Genomic DNA, 22627 nt, shown 5'->3' with positions numbered 1-22627 from the left:
ACGATGAGACAGCCTATAGGGAGGAGGTCAGAGACCTGGCCGGGTGGTGCCAGGATAACAACCTCTCCCTCAACGTGATCAAGACAAAGGAGATAATTGTGGACTACAGGAAAAGGAGGACCAGCATGCCCCCATTCTCATCGACGGGGCTGTAGTGGAACAGGTTGAGATCTTCAAGTTCCTTGCTGTCCACATCACCAACAAACTATCATGGTCTAAACACACCAAGACAGTTGTGAAGTGGGCACGACAAAGCCTACTCCCCCTCAGAAGACTGAAAAGATTTGGCATGGGTCCTCAGATCCTCAAAAGGTTCTACAGCTGCAACATCGACAGAATCCTGACTGGTTGCATCATTGCCTGGTATGGCAACTGCTCGGCCTCTGACCGTAAGGCACTACAGAGGGTAGTGCGTACGGCCCAGTACATCACTGGGGCCAAGCTTTCTGCCATCCAAGACCTCTATATCAGGCGGTGTCAGAGGAATGCCCTAAAAATTGTTAAGAGTCCAGCCACCCTAGTCATAGACTGTTCTCTCTGCTAACGCACAGCAAGCGGTACCGGAGCGCCAAGTCTAGGTCCCAAAGGCTCCTTAAGAGCTTCTACCGCCAAGCCATAAGACTCCTGAACAGCTAATCAAATGGCTACCCAGAGTATTTGCATTCCCCCCCTCTTTTACACTGCTGCTACTCTGTTTATTATCTATGCATTGTCACTTTAACTCTACCTACATGTATATATTACCTCAATTAACTGGTACCCCCGCACATTGACTCGGTTCGCCTACCCCCTGTATATAGCCTCTGTTATTTTACTGCTACTCTTTAATCATGTGTTACTTCTATTTTTTACTTAACACTTATTATACTTAAAACGGCATTGTTGGTTAAGGGCTTGTAAGTAAGCATTTCACTGTAAGGTCTACCTACACCTGTTGTATTCAGCACACGTGACATAACATTTCATTTGATTTGAAACTGGACACCAAAATAACAACATGAAAGTCACAAACCACAACAAAAGATTTTATATAAAAGATTTTATATGGACATTCACTAACAAAATAGCATAATGGCAGCCAAGGGATAAACATGACAGAGGGGAAGAGATTCATAAAAGGACAGTCACTTCCATTTGAAACCTACACCTCACTGTATAATATAATACAAGGAACCAAAAAAAAACGACAAGGAATGAGCCTACTCCATGGCTCTGTTCCAATATCCACACAAATATACTACTTAGTATGAAGCACTGTATCAAGGTATGAATTCAAAGTAATATGCTGGTATGGAAATTAGAACGTTGCCATTGTGTTCTTGCCTCGTTGTGGCGGCCATTTTTTTTTGCCCATCACTGGGCCTGAGTCTTTGACAAACAGCACTGTGCTCTTCTTTGCTACACTAGCACCCTAAGCATAAAAAGGGCTAGCTGCCTAGCATTCTCAATTGGGTTTAGTGGTAAAAAGATGACTACTGCAACCGAATGCTGTTGGAGTCTGATCGCAAAAGACAGAAAAATCATGCAAAACATTTAGGTCAGGGGTCTCAAACTCTACTTCCTGGAGAACGACATCATGCTAGTTGCCCATGTTGATTGGTTCAATAGGTTGTCAATCATTTATCCACTTTGCTCTGCGTTTCTCAATTTGGTAACAAAAGAAATAGGGCATAAATAACTATCTTTGGCTGTGTCTTTTCAGTTATTCATATTTCAGTCCACTTTTGCAATACATGATAATAAAGTCAAATGACCAGAGAAGAAGAGTTTGACCCCTGTTGATGTCTTAGATTAAGTTCACACTGAGAAGAGTGGTACACACAGCCAGAAAACCGAAGATAAAATGAAAAATAGAGCAAACATTTCAAAATAAACAATGACTGCAGCATTTTGAAATATTGTTTCATAGTAATTAGTTCATGCCCCACATAACATTTTCTTTGTAAAACTGCTTTGAAACATTTACCATTGTACCAACCAAACAATAACACTTACAACCTTTTGTATACTTGGATCATTCAAAACTGCATGCCCTTTAACCTAGACAGCACACGAGCGTGACGCTCTTCACATCCGTTTTAAACCTCAACCGACTAATTTCAGCACTGAAATGTTAGGAGTCTTTGTCTACGACAGAGCGACTAGGTTACTTCACCAGGTCAGAAGAAGTGCTTGTCAGGCCACTATTCATTCCAACGTATTCTTGTCTACTGTAAACTTTGGACTTGGAATAAATTGTGAGGCCCGAACATTTCAGCCTTTCCCTATTTTTTTGGGGGGGGAAATCCTCAATCCAATGCTTGCCAACCCCCATCACCCTATTTCAGTCTGGACCAAAAAGTCCCGTTTCTTCCATTGAGAAAATGAGTTTGGTAGTTTAGTTTTACATGCTTTCCCGTTTTGTTCGCTCCGTAGATATAGAACACTAGATAGGCTGATGTCATAGTGGCATACCTCTATGGTTCCCTCCCTCTTTGAAACTACCAAAGAGTCCATTCCCCTCTGCCCAAGAAAACAACACAGGAGGGGAAAAGAATATCACATTTCAACTAATCTTGATGGAGGAAATGAAAATGTCACCTTACTATAGGAGGAACAACAACATTTACCAATAGAAAAAATATAACAAGAGCTAATGCAACAAATAAAAAGACAGCACTTATAATAATAACCACCATAAGGATAATATATTTATCATACACATGACTAAAAGTGTGCTTTTCTACAAATCTTTGGAGCAAAAAAAAAGGCAAAAACAACCACATTTGGAAATAGAGTATAAGGATATAGAAATATGCACAATAGTATGGTATTTTGCATTAAATATTTTTCATATTGATGGTGTCCCTCTTTCAACGCCTGTTGACAGAATCTCACTATCTATTACCAACGTAGCTATTCTCAGGAAGACTGTACTTGATGTTTACCTGCTCTTCTAAAAGACAGAACAAGTTTGGGAAATCAATCATATAGCCAAATAATACATCTCTATCATAACTTTTCAAAGAAATATAACTGAATAAGTTTATTCTAGGACACTAGGTTCTGGTTGTTTCAATGATATCAGTGATATATGTCTCAGCCTAACATTCACAATGCAATAAAAAGCTATCCGGTACCTCTATAGTAGTGATGAAATATTATATAGTTCTGAGTGATTTGTGTATAGCGTGAAGTATTGTGAGAATATGATGTTGTGCACTGGAAGTTTAGTTTGGTATAATATTGTGTTATGTAGAGGGGACGTGCAGTGTTGCCCACTGTAGTGAATGGCTTACAGATATTATCTACACTGTAGTCCTAGCCCCTAGACCTCGTTTCTAGGGAAGTGGAAAATGTGTGTAGAGGTGTGCTCAGAGAACCACTGAAACTAACAATAATAACGTAATAAAGACAACGCTATAAATCAGCAATAATAATAATTTGGTAACTTTTTTTCTCTCTCTCTAACTAATTTATTTGCATAATTGTAACAATTAAAATTTTAAAGGTTCGCCATTTTCACGGACTAAGAAAACTTTGAGGTAAGGAACAGCTATGATAATCCTTTTACTGCTCAGTTTGAAGTGAGTAATTTCTAATAGTGTTAAAAAAACATCAGTCCATCCCTCTCTCTCTCTGCAATGATGTCATGTCCTCTCTCATACTCCTTCACCCCACAAGAGGAAACATGGAGTCACCTCCTCCATTTTGTTTGCAAATTGTCTTTCTGTTCCAAAATGCTTTTGGTGCTCGGTTGCTGTGGTTTCTCGCTCATTCAGGCTCCACAGACATGCAGACACTGGCGGTCACAGTTCTGTCTTCCATAACTAGGCTCCACCTCCATTCTTGATGTATGAATTGTGTATAGTACATGCCACATTACACCTTGGCTGTTATACGTGTGGTAGGGGGTTTGTCTCAGTGTTCAGTTAACGGTCCGGACACCAGTTACATGATAGGCTCTGGAGGTACACTAGCTGGGGGCGACCATTCTGTGTCTTGTGCTGCTGAGAGTGTCGAGAGGGAGAAACAGGGGGACTATAATACAGCCGTGCAATGGAAACAAGCGGCCATTTGGTTCAAATACAAGTTTTTTTCTATTTTCTTTTCTTTGTCAAGGCTTTCTACCAGTCTTTAAAACGGCATTCCTATTGTTGTTTGAAGCGAAAAAGAGTGGACAGCAGGAGATTTTGAAATATAAATGTTTCCATGGTAGGCTACAAACTTGCGTCAAAGTGTTGCAATCTCCATCCTGGACAGCAGAGGGAGCTCTTTTATAGATTGTTCAAACAGGATGAGAGAGCTCCTGGGAAATGTGGTTATCTTTAGTAGGGGGCAAATCTACTGTAGCCTCCCCTGTACAGCGTGGCCTGGTAGAGAGAGGAGAGGAGGTAAGATGGCAGTTAGTGGGTTAGTGAATGGCTAGATCTTTACCATAGAAGTAGAATTACTAGAATGGACAATCTAATTCTATGATATTTTCTTTGTTGTGGATAGTAATGTAAATAGACAAGCGTTCTTACCATAGCTCCTACACCGTAGGCTGCAGCTGTGGCAGGGTTTAGTGCAGCGTGGTAAGGGTCTGTCGTGTACACCCGCCCGTAGCTGGAGACCAGAGATTAGTACATTACAAACCCACAGCTGTGTAACCAAACATGTCCCAGAATAGAAAGTGAAGTAGGCCCACTACTTTTCATTTGAATATGTTAATATATGTTACCTATATATAGTCATAGTACAGTGTGCTAGTGCTTTATTTTGTGTAATATATTGTGTCTATCACCCACCCATCACTGTAGGCAGCTGCTGCGGCAGCCGCTGCTCCTGCAGGACCGGCTACTGCAGTCGGCTGAGCATAGCGATACGCAGCGTAGCCACCCTAAAGAAGGAAGGGACAGACAGACAGAGAGAGAGAACACGGTTGTTAGTCGACTTTTATCAACTCCCTCACACAATACCCCAGGAATGAATGAGAGTGAAGCGATGTTACTTTATAACAGTGGAAAAAGGAGAGAGACTAACACAAGCAGCAATAAACAGGTCATCTGGTGCAACATGGCATTCAGAGAATGTAGCAGAGGTTTTTTCCCCGTGTTGGTCTCCCTCCATGACCAACAAAAAACACTAGGGCCTCAGTTTGTGGCAATGATATAGGCCCTGCATCAAGTGTGCCGCAGCTTTTCTTCATTCAATTCATCTGATGATTGATGTTTTGTTGGAGATGGAGGGAGAGACAAAGACGGGACAAAGTGTGCATAACCTCAGGTGTGAAATCTCCTCCTTCCCATCAAAAACACACCGTTAAAGAAAGGGGGGGATGAATTAACAGGTGATCAGGATCATTATTCCTTTAATGTGGAAAAACGGATGACGAACACACAGGAGACGGCCAGCCAATCCAATTAAGGGGGAGGGGACACACACACACGCGCATGGTCACAACCAATCGCTGACGCCGGACAGCATGCACCCCAAACTCAAAACAGAGGAGGCCGTCTCCTTGGCAACACACCACTGCATTCTAACCTACAGATCAGTACAGGACCAAGTCCCAGTATTCAGTAACACACACATCTGCTGGGGTGGGGTTAGGGAGGGGATAGGAAGAGGAGGATACAGAGAGAGGAGAAGAGAGGAGGAGAATGGGGAAGAGGAGGGGAAAGGGGTATATGTGTGTCTGCATGCCAACATTGATTCAGTTAGCATGCCACAGGTGGAACAGATATAGGGAGATACCAGGAAGGGGTCAGAATGACTCATTAAAGATGAGTATCCATGTCCCTGGGAGTCTATGGACCTGTGTTGATCCTCTGTAAGCTGTCTTTAAGCTACTCAGCCTCAACTTTCAGAAACAATGTCAGCCATTACTGGCAAAGTGTACCTCTCATTTTGGCTATACTTCATATCTAAGGGTGGCCGTTGTAAAGACTGCATATGAATCGTGGCAAAATCCTGTATTGTTTTTATCTATGTATATGATTTATTGTACAATTTTTATTTTTTTTAACTGAGCAAAACTTTTAAAATGTCCATCGTGTTATGTCTAATTCCTTTAGAAGGTAATATTGTCATTCGTGCTCTAACGATTCCCGTTCTCCCCCGTTCTGCAACTCCACCCATGCCAGAATCCAGTGAGTTAGTAATAGAAACAGAAATAAAAGAGGCATTTCAATCTGGGATGCTCAATAAAACACCAGTAGCAGCGGTAGCAGTCAGTCAGTCAGTGGAACGCATAGTAATAGGATGGATGCACACTAGCTGATCACACAGTGACGTGATGATGGGACCCTACCTGGGGCAATCTGCCACTAATGTCCTGAAACACTATTCTACAGAGAGAACAGAGAACAGCTATGGTCAACCTGGTACCACACACACACACACAATCACACTCCACACGCAGGCAAACGATGCAATAGAGCAGTCTATTCATGAATGTATAGAACTATGAGGGCGTGTAGTATAGATCCTGGAAGATTGGACGTTGCACATGGCATGCACCGCTTCATATTGCAATATGATTAATCAAGAACAAAATGTGTGCAGTGCGTGTAACAGCCATTACTGATCTGTCTAGTTAAAATAATTGAATGAATAAAACATTTTTTTTTTTTAAGTGTGTTAAATTGTAAAGTTTACTACATCACCCACATATACACAGCTCTGTGGATTTGGTCCATGCACACACACACGCTCACACACACACACTCTGACGGAGGGAGGGGGAAGGAGAGAATGAGAGAGAAAGAGCAGAGGAGAGAGGTATACTTACATAGAGGTCTGCTGCGCCGTAAAACCCTTCCTGATACATCACACTGAGAGAGAGGAGGAGGAGAGGAGAAGAGGAAAGACAAGACAAAGAGAGATGGATAGAAGAGAAGTGGTGGATGGTGATTGAGAGAGAGGAGGAGGAGAGGAGAAGAGGAAAGACAAGACAAAGAGAGATGGATAGAAGAGAAGTGGTGGATGGTGATTGAGAGAGAGGAGGAGAGGAGAAGAGGAAAGACAAGACAAAGAGAGATGGATAGAAGAGAAGTGGTGGATGGTGATTGAGAGAGAGGAGGAGGAGAGGAAAGACAAGACAAAGAGAGATGGATAGAAGAGAAGTGGTGGATGGTGATTGAGAGAGAGGAGGAGGAGAGGAGAAGAGGAGAGACAAGACAAAGAGAGATGGATAGAAGAGAAGTGGTGGATGGTGATTGAGAGAGAGGAGGAGGAGAGGAAAGACAAGACAAAGAGAGATGGATAGAAGAGAAGTGGTGGATGGTGATTGAGAGAGAGGAGGAGGAGAGGAGAGACAAGACAAAGAGAGATGGATAGAAGAGAAGTGGTGGATGGTGATTGAGAGAGAGGAGGAGAAGAGGAGAGACAAGACAAAGAGAGATGGATAGAAGAGCAGTGGTGGATGGTGATTGAGAGAGAGGAGGAGGAGAGGAGAGGAAAGACAAGACAAAGAGAGATGGATAGAAGAGAAGTGGTGGATGGTGATTGAGAGAGAGGAGGAGGAGAGGAAAGACAAGACAAAGAGAGATGGATAGAAGAGAAGTGGTGGATGGTGATTGAGAGAGAGGAGGAGGAGAGGAGGAGAGGAAAGACAAGACAAAGAGAGATGGATAGAAGAGCAGTGGTGGATGGTGATTGAGAGAGAGGAGGAGGAGAGGAGAGGAAAGACAAGACAAAGAGAGATGGATAGAAGAGAAGTGGTGTATGGTGATTGAGAGAGAGGAGGAGGAGAAGAAAGACAAGACAAAGAGAGATGGATAGAAGAGAAGTGGTGGATGGTGATTGAGAGAGAGGAGGAGAGGAGAAGAGGAGAGACAAGACAAAGAGAGATGGATAGAAGAGAAGTGGTGGATGGTGATTGAGAGAGAGGAGGAGGAGAGGAGAGGAAAGACAAGACAAAGAGAGATGGATAGAAGAGAAGTGGTGGATGGTGATTGAGAGAGAGGAGGAGGAGAGGAGAGACAAGACAAAGAGAGATGGATAGAAGAGAAGTGGTGGATGGTGATTGAGAGAGAGGAGGAGGAGAGGAGAGACAAGACAAAGAGAGATGGATAGAAGAGAAGTGGTGGATGGTGATTGAGGAGTGGAAGGAAATACAAGTTGTGAGGAGGAGCAGAAAAAAGGAGAGAGAAAAGGGGTGGGTGATTAATATACACACACGTGCAACATGCAAGATAAAATACCACTTCTCTTGTTTGACCAAACGTAGCCCTACAAGTCATATTGGAGTGATTGTGACCACTGTGCAGTAGACCGCAATATTATCTCAAGTTCATACAAAGAAATGGTATTTCAGTACAGCACCAAACTAACGCAATTAATTCAAGTGTATTTGTTATATCACACCATGCAGTAAAAGTGTGTGTTTTATTGAGTAACACCTACCCTGGGTATGTAGGTATAGCTTGCTGGGGTAGGGCTGCCCTGACAGCACTGTAGACCGGCCGGCCACGACCCCGGAGGTGGGCGCCCCTAAAGGTCGCTGCCGCTGTGGCAGCCTGTGCAGCCGCCGCAGGGTACGGGAAACCAGGGACTGAGAGAGACAGGCCAGAGAAATCAGAGAGAGGCAAAAAAGAACAAGGAGTTAGTCTACACAAAATAACAGTTTGTCTACAGAAAATAACAAACAGTCTACCGAAAATAACAGTCTACAGAAAATAACAGTCTACAGAAAAGGGAAACAGGCTATTTTGATTATGATGGAGATCCATTGTGTGGTGAAGTGTCCTAATATAAAGGAATACATATGGGCTAAAGCTAGTCATATCAACATCTCTGCAATCTCCTATTCTGATGAAATGAGGATTTAAACTAACAATGTTAGCATTTCACCTATACTGATGAAATGAGGATTTAAACTAACAATGTTAGCATCTCACCTATACTGATGAAATGAGGATTTAAACTAACAATGTTAGCATCTCACCTATACTGATGAAATGAGGACTTAAGCTAACAGGACGTACAGTGCCTACGGAAAGTATTCTGACCCCTTGACTTTTTCCACATTTTGTTATGTTACAGCCTTATTCTAAAATTGATTAAATAGTTTTTTCCCACCTCATCAATCTACACACAATACCCAATAATGGCAAAGCAAAAACAGGTTTATTTGCTGAAATATGACATTTACATATGTATTCAGACCATTTACTCAGTACTTTGCTGAAGCACCTTTAGCAGTGATTACAGCTTCATGTCTTCTTGGGTATGACGCTACAAGCTTGGCACACCTGTATTTGGGGAGTTTTTCCCATTCTTCTCTGCAGAGGCTCTCAAGCTCTGTCAGGTTGGATGAGGAGCGTCGCTGCACAGCCATTTTCAGGTCTCTCCAGAGATGTTCGATCGGGTTCAAGTCCGGGCTCTGGCAGGACCACTCAAGGACATTCAGAGACTTGTCCCAAAGCCAATCCTGCGTTGTCTTGGCTGTGTGCTTAGGATCATTGTCCTGTTGGAAGGTGAACCTTCGCCCCAGTCGGAGGTCCTGAGCACTCTGGAGCAAGTTTTCATCAAGGATCTCTCTGTACTTTGCTCCGTTCATCTTTCCCTCGATCCTGACTAGTCTGCCAGTCCCTGCCGCTGAAAAACATCCCCACAGCATGATGCTGCCACCACCATGCTTCACCGTAGGGATGGTGCCAGGTTTCCTCCAGACGTGATGCTTGGCATTCAGGCAAGAGTTCACTATTGGTTTCATCAGACCAGAGAATCTTGTTTCTCAGGGTCTGAGAGTCTTTAGGTGCCATAACATGTGCCTTTTACTGAAGAGTGGCTTTCATCTGGCCACTCTATCATAAAGGCCTGATTGGTGGAGTGCTGCAGAGATGGTTGTCCTTCTGGAAGGTTCTCCCATCTCCATAGAGGAACTCTGGAGCTATGTCAGAGTGACCATCGGGCTCTTGGTCACCTCTCTGACCAAGGCCCTTCTCCCCAGATTGCTCAGTTTGGCCGGGCGGCCAGCTCTAGGAAGAGTCTTGGTGGTTCAAAACTTCTTCCATTTAAGAATGATGGGGCCACTGTGTTCTTGGGGACATTCATTGCTGCAGACATTTTTTCGTACCCTTCCCCAGATCTGTGCCTCGACACAATTCTGTCTCGGAGCTCAACGGACAATTGCGTCGACCTCGTGGTTTGTTTTTTTCTCTGACATGCACTGTCAACTGTGGGACCTTATAAAGACAGGTGTGTGCCTATCCAAATCATGTACTGTGATGTTATTATGGGGTATTGTGATGTTATTATGGGGTACTGTGATGTTATTATGGGGTAATGTGATGTTATTATGGGGTACTGTGATGTTATTATGGGGTACTGTGATGTTATTATGGGGTACTGTGATGTTATTATGGGGTACTGTGATGTTATTATGGGGTACTGTGATGTTATTATGGGGTATTGTGCGTAGATTGCTGGATTATTTTTTGAAATAAAATTTAGAATAAGGCTACAACATAACAAAATGTGGAAAAAGTCAAGGTCTGAATACTTTCCTTAGACACTGTACGCTAACAATGTTAGCATCTCACCTATACTGATGAAATGAAGACTTAAGCTAACAATGTTAGCATCTCACCTGTATAGAGCTCTGGACTGTACATGGCTCCAACCATTGGACTCAACTTCCACCCGGCTGTAGGGGAGTTGGCATTTAGTAGCCCTAATGTAAATTTGAGGAAAAAGAGGATAAGAAATATGAGTAACACTCAACATCTCAATCTCAACAAGTTAAACATACTATGCAATTACACTGATCACATGCAACTACACAGGAACTACATTGCTACTATCGTATTGGTCATATTCAGTAGTTATAACCAGCAATATTATCTTTACCATAAGGTAGAGCGGCGAGCCCCTCTCCTCCATTAGAATATGGGGTGACCATTTTCTTATTGGTCATCACCCTGGCTGTGGCGTTGTTGACCTGGGTGTCAGAGAGAGGTCAGAGGTCAAGACAACACGACGAGGGGTCACACCGGACCTGAGGGACAAACACACGCCTGCTCCATGCACAAACAACATGGGCTCCTCCTGTATACCCAAACCCATAGAAATAGAATTAATAGAACAGGCTTGGAACCTCTAACCCTGAAAACTCACTGTTAAACTCAAGGGCACACTCACAATATCTGCCTAGTACTGTGATGTAATCATTTACATGATAATGTAGACTGTTCATTCAAATAATGCTAACTGATGTTGTGATGTGGCTCATGCAATGGAATGTACTGTATTTTTTGTAATGTCAGTTTAAAAAAACATCACAGCACAGATTGATGGGTACACTTCCTGCTTTTACTTACTGCTTTGGTCTTATGGGTACACACGCAATGGCCGACAGTCCACCCATTATACCATCACTGACTTGAATGGGGACACCCGTTCTATTTATTCTATTTCTATGCCCAAACCACACAGTACAGGCACCAACATAACCTTCAGTACTACCGGAACAAATAGGCCCTAGATATTTGAAATATGAGTGCGTCAATACACTTAGAACTGGCTATGACTTTACAAGCTCAGATTATTAATACATATGTAACTAACGCAAATAAATTGAGATTAGTAAAAAAAAAAAGATGTTTGTACTTTTTTTGTACAACATTTATCTGCTACGTGAGTCGTATGAATTGAAAAAGTGACAGTAGTGTCTACGCTTGGATAAGAGGTTCATTTTTCTGATGTAAAGTGATGGTAATTGATTGATACATGCGTTCTTTTGAAGGATAAAAAACTAGGAATTTGTGAGTGTTCACAATAATTTAACCATTGACACACACACACAGAACAAAAATAAAAAACATTTCAGATTAAGGCATTCAAAAGAAATCCAAGACCATTCCAGGCATTGCTACCTTTAAAAAGAGGGAAAAGAGAGGGTGAAGTAAGCTTCTGTTGAACACGATGCAAAACGTTTCATCACTTGAACAGGTCATTCACAGATTACACGCAGCCAGTCAATCAAGAGCGCATCACATGACCAGAAGGTGAGCCAAACCAGCCAATCAGCAAGCATCAGATGCAGTATATATAGACCAATCAAAACATTCTGGCAGCCCTCCCAATCAAGTCACACACATCATACAGAGAGAGGGGGAGAAGAGAGAGCGGGATGCAGGAAGAATAGCCAGTCCACATTAAAATACATGGGAACACATAAATGATGGGAGGTAAAGAGAGAGTGAGAGAGAAAGAAATGCAAAAATAATTTTTCTCATGAACAAAAAAACAAATACCAAGATGCGGAACAAACGAATCAAAACAAAGAAGAAACGTCTAACCGTTTGCCTACATATAAGATCCAATACATGAGCTGGAAGAGAGAGAGGGATGAGACAGAGAGGGAGAGAGAGGACAGAATACAGAGATAGAGGATGGGGGGGATGCAAATGTCATTCCTCAAAAACCAAATCAAACCATGACCGTGAAACAATGTCAGGCATTGCAATTCAGTGTCGCACTACAAATCACTAGAAGCAGACACCAATATAACACACCATCCAAAACCAAACCATTGCTCAACATTTTTAAAAAGAAACTCCTCATGAACAAAATAAAAGTCTGGGCACATAATCCAATTAAATACAATCCTATTGAGAGTCAGATGTGATACTGATGATGGTTTCAAGTTGATCTTCTCTCTAGCGGTGGTCTCCATAGGTAACTAGTTTGAAGTATTTTATGTACTCTATATCAGTTGCATATCCTTAGCTTGTACAAAGTGTCATTTTACCTTCGTTTTAATGTGAAGAATAGACTACTCTGCCCTTCGACATCGACAACTACAGCCAGCGCACAAAACCTACTGTCTAGTTACCAAGACTGACTTCTACAACAACGCATTCATGCATTATCATGCCAAACCACTACTAATGTACCAAACAAAATGCTATTGAATTAAAGCAATCTACCGTTTGGTACTCACTAAAGAAAAGGTAGCTAATACATAACATAGAGATGACAGTGGCACTATATGATACAGACGACAAGAGATAGTCAACCATGCAGGAAGTAAATAGCTCTAGAATTAATGTTTGAATGCAGTTAGAGTGGTGAATGGAATTAATGCATAAAGTGGTAGTCAGTTGCGCTTGCAGATGCGTTTTATATCAGGTTATCTTAATGTTACAGAAAGAGTCTGGAAGGCCATGCGGTCAAATGCCATTGGTTTCTAATCAGCATTGTATTCGCCAGCTCCACAATCAATCACAGGATTAGCCAATCAGATCCTTTCGATCAAACCCTGCCGGGTCAAGGACGCTTTCATTGTATTTTTTTGTGTGTAGGGTGCACTTTATCTTTATTTGGCGGATGGGGGTGGGTCATTCAAAAATGATGCCATGTGTACACAACTTACCATTGCTGGGGAAACGGTGTGAGGGCACGAGAGCGGTTACCGTGGAGACTGACAACAACAACACAGAAATCATCAGGGGGAAATAGAGAAAATATAATAAGAAATTAACCAAAACAAAAACAACCAATGAGGTGATGAAAAGCAACCATCCCCACTCTGAGGTACACAGAGGAAGTGATGTCATGAAGTGATGTCACTGGTGATTGGTCACCTTTTGACATAAAGCTGACCTCTATTGATGTAACTACTACAAATACCCAATACAAATGAGCAGATACAGCCATACACATGTGGGAGACAGAGAGGGACAGTTGAGGGATCAATCTAGAAGCCTATGGGTCATGGCGAAGTCACTGCCCAGCTTTCACTGATATTCTAACAACATTTCAACACATAACCGGTGTTGGGGGTAACGCCTTACAAAGTAACGTGCTACAGTAATAATAATACTTTTTGTGGTAACGAGTAATATATCGGAGTTACTGTTCAAGTTGGAGTAATAATATAACAGTTATTTTTGTTCAAGTTGGAGTAATAATATAACAGTTATTTTTGTTATCATTCCCTTCCTATTACATTTATTGATCCAAATAAATGTGTGAGATTATTATTCTCTCTGTTGGCGCAATATATATACAGTTATTCTTTTTTTATCCTCTCACCAAGTTCCTGTTTACGCATGCACACACTACTACTAACTGCTTAAGTGAGGGCGATGGAAAACTGGCAGACAGCGTCTAAAACACTTACTTTCCCAGCGTGGAAGTACTACCATTACGTTAATTTGGTAGGACAAGATGACAAGAATAACACAGTAAAATGTCATCTCTGCCCAGGTGAGAAACACCTGACACTGCTGCTGAAGATGACTGTGGGCCTACCTCATCCAAACAACCAAGGTTTGATTCCAATGGTTCAGGGGGACAGGCTGTAACCCAGGGAGAGCTGAACCAGCTCGTAGCTGGGTATGTAGTAGGGGAAATGCTGCCCTTATCCACAGTAGATATTGTGTCTGTTATTATTAGGCTAATTGTTTTGGTGTATAGGCCTACGTAGGGTAACGTTGACTTTGTTTACATTGAGTGTTGTTTACACTGAGTGAGGAAGCGCAACGTTTTGGGGTGTAACACAAAAGTAATAAAGAGTAGTGTAACTAATTACTTTTCCCAGGGAGTAATAAGTAAAGTAATTCATTCATGTTGAAAGAAGTAATAGATATAACTTTTTTGTTGTTGTAAAAAACAACAACACTGCACATAACAATACTCTATTGTAGTACACTTAAAAAGGAGAATGGACAGACGGAGAGAGAGGTATATCGACTAGGCTTGGGCAGTATACCATTTATACCGTATACTAGGGTATTTGGAAAAAGCCACAGGATGTTTTTTTCCAATACTCGCAAAAACATTTATTTGAAGTTTTTCAATAAATGTGAATATTTGTAGTAACTTTTTAAGTTAATACCTGCCGTCAACTTGTGCAATACGTTCGGCGATAAAGCAGATTGCGTTCTTCATTTCACAGGTCACATTATTTTACGTTCTGAAGTTTACCGCAGTTCCCCAGAACAGTTGAGCCGGTCAAGTGTTTGTTTGTAAATGGCTGGCTAGGCAGTTGGTAGCCTAAATCGGTTGGGCGATTGTGTACAAGCCTACATCGCCCGACAGCGATCCTCAATACTCGATCACTATTGGGGGGGGGAGGGGGGGGGGGCTACCCATGTATTTCCATGGAAATATAACGTTTATAATATACCTATAATAAAAAAATAGTTATTTTTAAAAGCATTCATGAATTGCGTAAATATAATATACTAACTATTACTCGTTAAAATATGAAATGGTATTACATTTGGTGAAGAGTACATTATAACTAGTTTAGGACTCGAAACTCTAAGTTAAAGACTTGAGACTTGACTCGGACTTGCCTGTCATGACTTGGGACTTGAGTGCTAAGACTTGAGACTTACTTGTGACTTGTAAAACAATGACTTGGTCCCACCTCTGGTAAACGGCACAACGGGAGACAGCGGGAGTTGGTGAGACCATAGCGTTGTATATCTATCGGCCAGTCACCGTGGTGCGCCGCACGAGGTGATGAAGTTACTCATACAATTCACTACGAAATGTTTGCCATCAGATATCTTAGAACGGCTTTCTGCCGTGTGTGAGAAGTCAAAGAGTTAGTTATCTGTACAGCTGGCATTATTTCCCTGTGCTTCCTACTAGCAGGTGGTTTCCTCCTCCGTTCTTCTCACCTCTGCTGGATGTACACATGCTGGATCTTCTTTCAGAAAAGCATGCGTCACAACTTTGTTCGTTTGCACAATGTCTCTCGTTCACCTTCGCTTGTACAAGTCCACACGCAACGAAAATGACATTCGGTAGCTACGAGCTATGACTGTATAACTTTATGAGCTGGATTTGCAATTAGTTTGTTGTTAGCATTCTAGTAATAGACGCCCAATGGGCTTTTTTTTGCGTTTTTAGTGCCCCTTGTGTGCTATGCCGGTAATACCGTAAATCCTGGGATGGCAGGTAGAACGGTATGAAAATCTGGATACCGCCCAAGCCTAATATGGACAGCTGTGGAGGGTCACAAACAAACACAGGTTGATATAAGGGGAGAGAGACAAAAAAGGATAGACAGACCGACCGGCATGAAGATAGAGAAAGAGTGGAGAAAGAGATGGAGCAGAACAGAAAAGGGGGGAAAGGAGAGGAAGACAGCCGTATCATCGTCACTCTTCACTCTCTCCATCTCTCTCTCTCCCCCTGTATTTCTCTTTCTCACCCACACGTTTACGCCCACATTCACACAACATAAGAGTGCATAACAGTTGAAAGCATGCAGAAGAGCTCAAAATAAAGCATGGATCTAAAACCAAGAGCCAAAGCGATGGCAGAGCATGAGGTGTTTCCCTTCCAAGATCTTCCAAGTCATGCTGACAAAGAAAAACAGAGGCATCGCAGCGAAACTCATTCCCATTACACCAGGTATTACTCTTGGAAAAGGGGGATGCAAGTGAGGGTATGAGGTGTGGGTTGCCTTTATTTAATGAGTGATATATAGACCCCAAAAATCACCAGTGAATCTATAAGCAGCAGATCAAACACTTCACCACCACACTCCCTCAGGGCAGTCTCATACCAATACCTGCCAACACCTAATGCATGCAGCAATGTCAACATACAGCAACGTAATCACACTACTTCAATACTACTTCAATACTACTTCAATACTGTGCACTGACTCACAATCAAGCACACAGGTATCTGAATGTAGGGGAAAGACGTCTTTTATGACGTCACATCACCTGACTGGTCTTCTGAAACACGATCGGTAGCCCATGCAAGAGAATCTCACAAACACAAGCAAGCATGGTTGTTTGTCAGAAGAAGAAAATAAGGAAGAGAGGAGAGGGAGAACATCCCCTCTAAAATAGTGAACACCAATAAAGCCCGGATTCTGATCGTGGTAGTGATGGTGATGAGGGATATAAAGAAGGGGTGCAGCAGAGAAAACGCCCTCTCGCATGCTGTGTCATAAGCAGCGTCCAGAGGCACAGTGTGTAAAGGTTTCATGTGGAAACACTGTTCCCAGACCATTTTGTTGCCAAACCACCCAGCATGCTTTGCAATCCAGGCAGACCCATAAAGCTGAAGATCAAAACGTGCAAATGGACAGCGTACGAAACAGGACGTGATGTAAAACCAAGACATTGTGCGTATCAATCTTTCTGTGAGGCACCACCGCACCATGCTGGAAGGGGGTTATAACACTAAACACAAACAGACTCCCCGAAACCATTTCAGACAGTTCAACTGGAGATGGAAAAGCATACTAAGCCAACCGGACCTCATTTCACTGCTGAACATGGGACAAAGACGAAAAACAAAATGGCCACCGTTCTTGGAGGGTAAATTACCTCAACCTTGCGTCCTTCCACCAGAGTTCCGTGGAGAGCGGCTCTGGCCTTCTCAGCGTCCACGCTCGTCTCAAACGTCACAAAGCCAAAACCCTAGAGGGAATGGGGTTTAGGATGGAAAGAGAAGGGGATGGAGAGAAAACGAGAGGGTTGGAATATAAGAGAAGGATAAGGGAGATGAAGAAATATGCGTAAGCTATGTCCATTCTGTGCAGAGTATTATGTAACTTAAAATGAACAGGTTTGGTATTTTGATGTGTACATGTCATACCTTCGATCCTCTCTCGTTGAATATGATCTCTACGTCGAGGATCTTTCCAAATTGCTGTAGGGAGAAAAAAAGGGGGGGTGGCAGCATCAATAAGCATGGCACTGTAAACTACTGCATTGAAAATGAAATACAAAAATTGAACACAAGGCGTCAGTATCGTACCGGACATATAAACTAGCAGAAATCACGCTGTACTTTTTAATGATCAGTTCTATTCCTCTTAGTGCCTCTCTTAATTCTCTGCTCATTTCCCTGCTCCATGTTAAGGAAGTTTTACTAAAACACTAATTTAAAAAGTCCTAAAATGGATGTAGCAATCACAGATTGCTCCTTTAATCACTAACTAGAATGTCAGGGTTGTGGATGGGGGAAAAGGACAATGTTCCTGGTCTCGTACCCCAAACATCTGCCGGAGGTCAGGGTCTCTGAAGCGGAAGGGAATGTTGGAGACGTGGAGGCGTTTGGGGGTCCCCTTCTCTGAGTCGTCCCCTACGGACCCCCCGCCACCACCTCCTCCTGTAACCACCAACTGGGTATCAATCTGTGACGACACATCTGACTGTTGTGAGAAAGAAAGAGTGAGAGAGGCAGAGAGACACACAGAGAGAGAGAGAGAGAAAGTAGGGATTTAATAGACACTTACTCCATCATTCACAGCGTGAAACAAACTCACTTGTAAAGTTTGTGCAAATAAAAAAGCCAACAAACTCACGTGGGTTGTTAAGCTGTTTGGGACGCTTGTCGGGGTGTTAAGGCCTGCCTGTCCGGCCTCCACCGACCCCTGGATGGCCCCTGCGGCGTACAGACTGGCCCCGTACTCCAGGGCCAAGCCGTTCTGGGGGGGCGGAGGGGGAGGAGGGGGGAAGGTGGAGAAGGATGGGGGGACGAGACCCTCTTGACCACCTGCTGCATCCTGAGAGCCCTGAGGGTGGGTAGGAGGGAGAGAGAGAGAGAGGTGAGTGGTCTTAAGTAACTGGCTGGCTAAACTCCAGCGTATTCCTTTACCGACAGAGAGCCGGAGAGAGAGCCGGAGAGAACATCACTAGGGGTAAGACCACTTTCCCAAGAGGTTCAGTTTAAAAGGCTTACAGGCACGGATATTATATTTCCATCCCCCCCGGTGTGTGTGTGTGTACTGTTGTCCATTAAATATTCACTACAGGCCCATCTATTATTGAGGGGGTCAGCAGCTTCCACACAGAGAAGCAGCACAATGGATGGCGACGCCCACACACAGACAGACACACACACACCTCAACACACTAACTCTGACACGCAAACGCCCACATGCCTAAACATTCAAAGGCTGACTGTTGGATAACGGCTGTGCTATAATCTAATGCCCACAACTACCCAAAATACTCTCATAAACACACACACTCGAGTGCATTCCTAGCTTACTGGCAGAGGGGCATCGCTACCCTAAATGGAAATGGTGAGAGTGCTGAAAGAGATGACGGAGAGACAAGAGGAGGAGAGGAAAGGGGGATGGGATATGGAGAGGGAAAGGACAGGAGAGGTGAAGACTGACAGAAAAGTTCTGCTACTAATCCATGAAATACTAGATTCAACATGTTTCATTCATTTACTATATCAGACTGCTAGAAACGGGTTTGGCTTAGATTGTTGACAACATATAACTATATATAGTCTCCAAATGTTTATTGAAAACAAATCCATTTGCACAATGAGCTCTTGTTGTCTCTCAAATACATTGTTAGTTGTAGGTTAGCTAGCTAGCAAATGTTTTGCCATATTAGCATTCACATGAAATGAGTCTAAAGAAGACATGATATCACAACCGTGGTCCCGTGGGGCTCGGTTAGTAGAGCATGGCGCTTGCAACACCAGGGTTGTGGGTTCGATTCTCACGGGGGACCAGTACGAAAATTTATGTATTCACTACTGTAAATCGCTCTCGATAAGAGCGTCTGCTAAATGACTTCAATGTAAAATCAATAACAAGAAAACTATCAGAATGTCAGCTTCTGGGGCCTCCCGGGTGGCGCAATGGTCTAAGGCACTGCATCGTTAGCTGTGCCACCAGAGACTCTGGGTTCGAGCCCAGGCTCTGTCGCGACCGGGAGGCCCATGGGGCGGCGCACAATTGGCCCAGCGTCGTCCGGGTTAGGGAGGGTTTGGCCGGCAGGGATATCCTTGTCTCATCGCGCACTAGCGACTCCTGTGGCGGGCCGGGCGCAATGCACGCTGACCAGGTCACTAGGTGTACATTGTTTCCTCCGACACATTGGTGCGGTTGGATGCAGTGCGGCTTGGTTGGGTTGTGTTTCGGAGGACGCAAGGCTCTCGACATTCGCCTCTCCCGAGTCCGTGCGGGAGTTGTACCAATGAGACAAGACAGTAACTACTAACATTTGGATACCACGGAAAAGGGGGTAAAAATATTTTTGCAAGAAAAAAAGAATGTCAGCTTCTTGTCATTGTTGCTAGCTAGCTGACAACTTGTGATGTTGTTTATAGATAATGACAAGCATCAGTTGATATAGCAATAATGGTGTGATATCTAAACACAACATCTGTCTGTGTCTGTGTCTGTGTGTGTGATGGGGTGAAGCGTTTTCCTGCTGTGTAGTACAATACATCCAGAATCCCTGAGGGAGTGTTAGGACAGAGTGTGTGTGTGTGTGTGTGCCATCTGTTTAAGCTCCTGACCTTTCGCTGCCTTGCACCTGTGACAAGCTGGGGACGCTGGGCAAGCCTGGGTCATTTTGATTCTTACAGAACAGAAAAATAAAGAAAAATAACCCAGGGCAAACCCCAAGCTCCTTTCCCACTGTACATGTTTCTAACCGTGGCTTGTTCTATGTAGACTTGGAGAAAGCCTTGAAGCTAAAATATTGGCAAATAATATCCCATTCTATTCCCTTGATTTGTTTTTCAATTCTGCCAAACCGAAACAGAAAAATAGAGCAACCTTGAGCCTTCCATTTTAGCTGAACGACTGCATGACCTTTCAAAGAGAATATTAATGTTCCATTTTCCACACAGGCCATCCACAGCCCTGATACTGCACACCATGGGTATCTCCCAAATGGAGCCCTGTTCCCTGTATAGTGCACTTATTTTGACCAGAGCCCCGTGGGCATCAACTGGAATATGGTCTCCTGGTCTGTCAGGCCTTGTGTGATTTAGACTAACTTGCTTTGTCATTCTCTCAGGAGAAGAGCATCTGCTGAATACATACATAGATTGCGTAACGGAGAGGGGGATGGCTGAGAGAGGGATGGATGGCGAAAGAGCGGGACGGGGAGAGGGAGAGATATTGTCACTCTGATGCGGAGTGTCCTGTAGACAGATATGTGTCACGCATCTTGTCAGCACACACTTGTAAACTTGTGTGTGTGTGTCCCTGGTTGTGTAAGCTTATGCCGTCAGTTCAGCGGAGCCTGTGATTCAGAGGCAGTAGCTGCAGCTGACTTACTTTCGGGTCAGTTAGCGCCGGCTAGCTAGTGTGTTTGAGGAGCCTGGCATGTTAGAAAATGGACTCCTCTGCCCCGTCTGACTGCAGCAGTGTCACTGTGTGCGCGTGTGTAGATAACCGCGGCTAACCAGGCCAGATCTAGGCCTTTTGACATGAATAATGACTTTTCAGGGACCTCTTTGTCTAATGGGTGTATGGCATAAGTCTACAGCCTAATTCTACAGAACTGGAGTGTATGAAGAATGGGGGTAGGTGACATTCAATGGATACTACTGAACTGTAAATGATGCAGAAATTGAAAGGTGCAGTTCTGTTGTCAGTACATTAGACACGGAACTTAACAGTATACAATTCAAAATACTATTTATTACATTCTTGGCACGTTTACCAGCTATCTATACATTCCTAACATAAAGAACAGTAGAAGAAACCCTTCCCTTCCTTCCTTGTTAAATAATTCCATCCTCCTAAGCCGCCCCCTCTCCCCATCACTCTCCTCCCTCCCACTCGCTCTCCTCCTGCTGCTGCTGTTCTCCCTGTCCTCCCCCTCAACTCCACCCTTTTTTTTTTTTACGCTTCATTAAATCCAGACGGGACCCTTGCATCCACCCCCCCCCCCCAGTCAACCTCGCTGCCAGGCAGCCTCGTAGCAACAGAACATTAGCTCGCCCCGTAAACTCCTCCCACTCCACATCTCCTTATAGGGTAACATGTCTGCTTGTCATGAAGACCCTCTCACTCCGCCCCCACATCCATTTCCTTGTAGGGTCTTATGCATGCTCCAGATTATCACGTGCACACCACGTTCTCTGTCATCTCTCCTGTATTGTGTCTGGTATTAATGGTCTGTTGGGCTCCGGGTACAACTCTTTATGAAAAGGTACACATTCAAGACAGACATGGTTGACAATATCTGTCGGTCAATATTGCTTTACCGTACCGCTTGTCAACCATGCAACTACGCACGCAGCCCCAGACAAACAAACACACACAGGTGAACACACAAACAGGAGTCTATTGACACTACATATGACGTTCCTCCTCTTCTAACACATTGTCATTGACCCTGGAACTAGTTTGTCTTGTTCAGAAGACACGGAGTGCTCAATACCAATCTGACTCTCACATGGCCAACGTGTTCATGTGTGTACATAAGCTAGTGCCTAGATGACCGTTGTACGGTCAATCACACTGTGCACTGAGCGGTTGGAGCTAGGCTTGTTGGATTTCACATCCTGCCCGCCTTTGGAAAGTGCATCATTAGTTTTCAATAGCAAATCAGTTTAGCGCTGCCATAGAGTGGATACAAATGGACATTCAAAATGGACCTCCACAAAGAAGACTTCCACAATCCCAACAGTAGAACGGTTTTGCAGTGTTAACCGTACCCATTACATAATCCATTGTTATTACATTTGAAGCATGGCTCAGGACACTGTGTATGCTTCATGCCCATGTGGGCCTGTGCAAAGTTGTTACACTTCCTAGTGACACTTCACGCCTACCTCGAACAATGAATGGTCGTCATAGCAACAACACTAATAGACCATTTTGAAGAAAGGGGGCAGAATCATAAATCACCGGTACTGTAGGCCTTTGAAGAATGTCAAGAGCTTTTGACCTCCATAGTTTAAGTGT

General features: G+C 43.5%; 1 protein-coding gene across 5 annotated transcripts in view; it reads right to left on the bottom strand.

The window, feature by feature from the left end:
• Positions 1-1022: 1022 nt before the first annotated feature.
• LOC139567874 (RNA binding protein fox-1 homolog 2-like) overlaps positions 1023-22627 on the bottom strand; it is a 35676-nt gene continuing 14071 nt past the window's right edge. For 2 of the 5 annotated variants that reach the window (XM_071389465.1, XM_071389468.1), the window contains 11 exons: positions 18260-18469; positions 17945-18106; positions 17548-17601; positions 17277-17369; positions 10819-10909; positions 10560-10642; positions 8371-8543; positions 6755-6797; positions 4770-4861; positions 4506-4587; positions 1023-4352 (listed from right to left, as the gene is read on the bottom strand). In XM_071389465.1, coding sequence (XP_071245566.1) covers positions 4308-4352; positions 4506-4587; positions 4770-4861; positions 6755-6797; positions 8371-8543; positions 10560-10642; positions 10819-10909; positions 17277-17369; positions 17548-17601; positions 17945-18106; positions 18260-18469 — 1128 coding nt within the window. In that variant the 3' untranslated portion in view covers positions 1023-4307. Of the gene's footprint in view, positions 4353-4505; positions 4588-4769; positions 4862-6274; positions 6312-6754; positions 6798-8370; positions 8544-10558; positions 10643-10818; positions 10910-17276; positions 17370-17547; positions 17602-17944; positions 18107-18259; positions 18470-22627 lie in introns of all 5 variants that reach the window. The other 3 variants (XR_011673476.1, XM_071389466.1, XM_071389467.1) reach the window with 3 other exon arrangements.

This window comes from Salvelinus alpinus, chromosome 2 (assembly GCF_045679555.1).
Source record: "Salvelinus alpinus chromosome 2, SLU_Salpinus.1, whole genome shotgun sequence".
NCBI lineage: Eukaryota > Metazoa > Chordata > Actinopteri > Salmoniformes > Salmonidae > Salvelinus > Salvelinus alpinus.
This window is presented reverse-complemented; position numbering and strand designations above follow the sequence as displayed.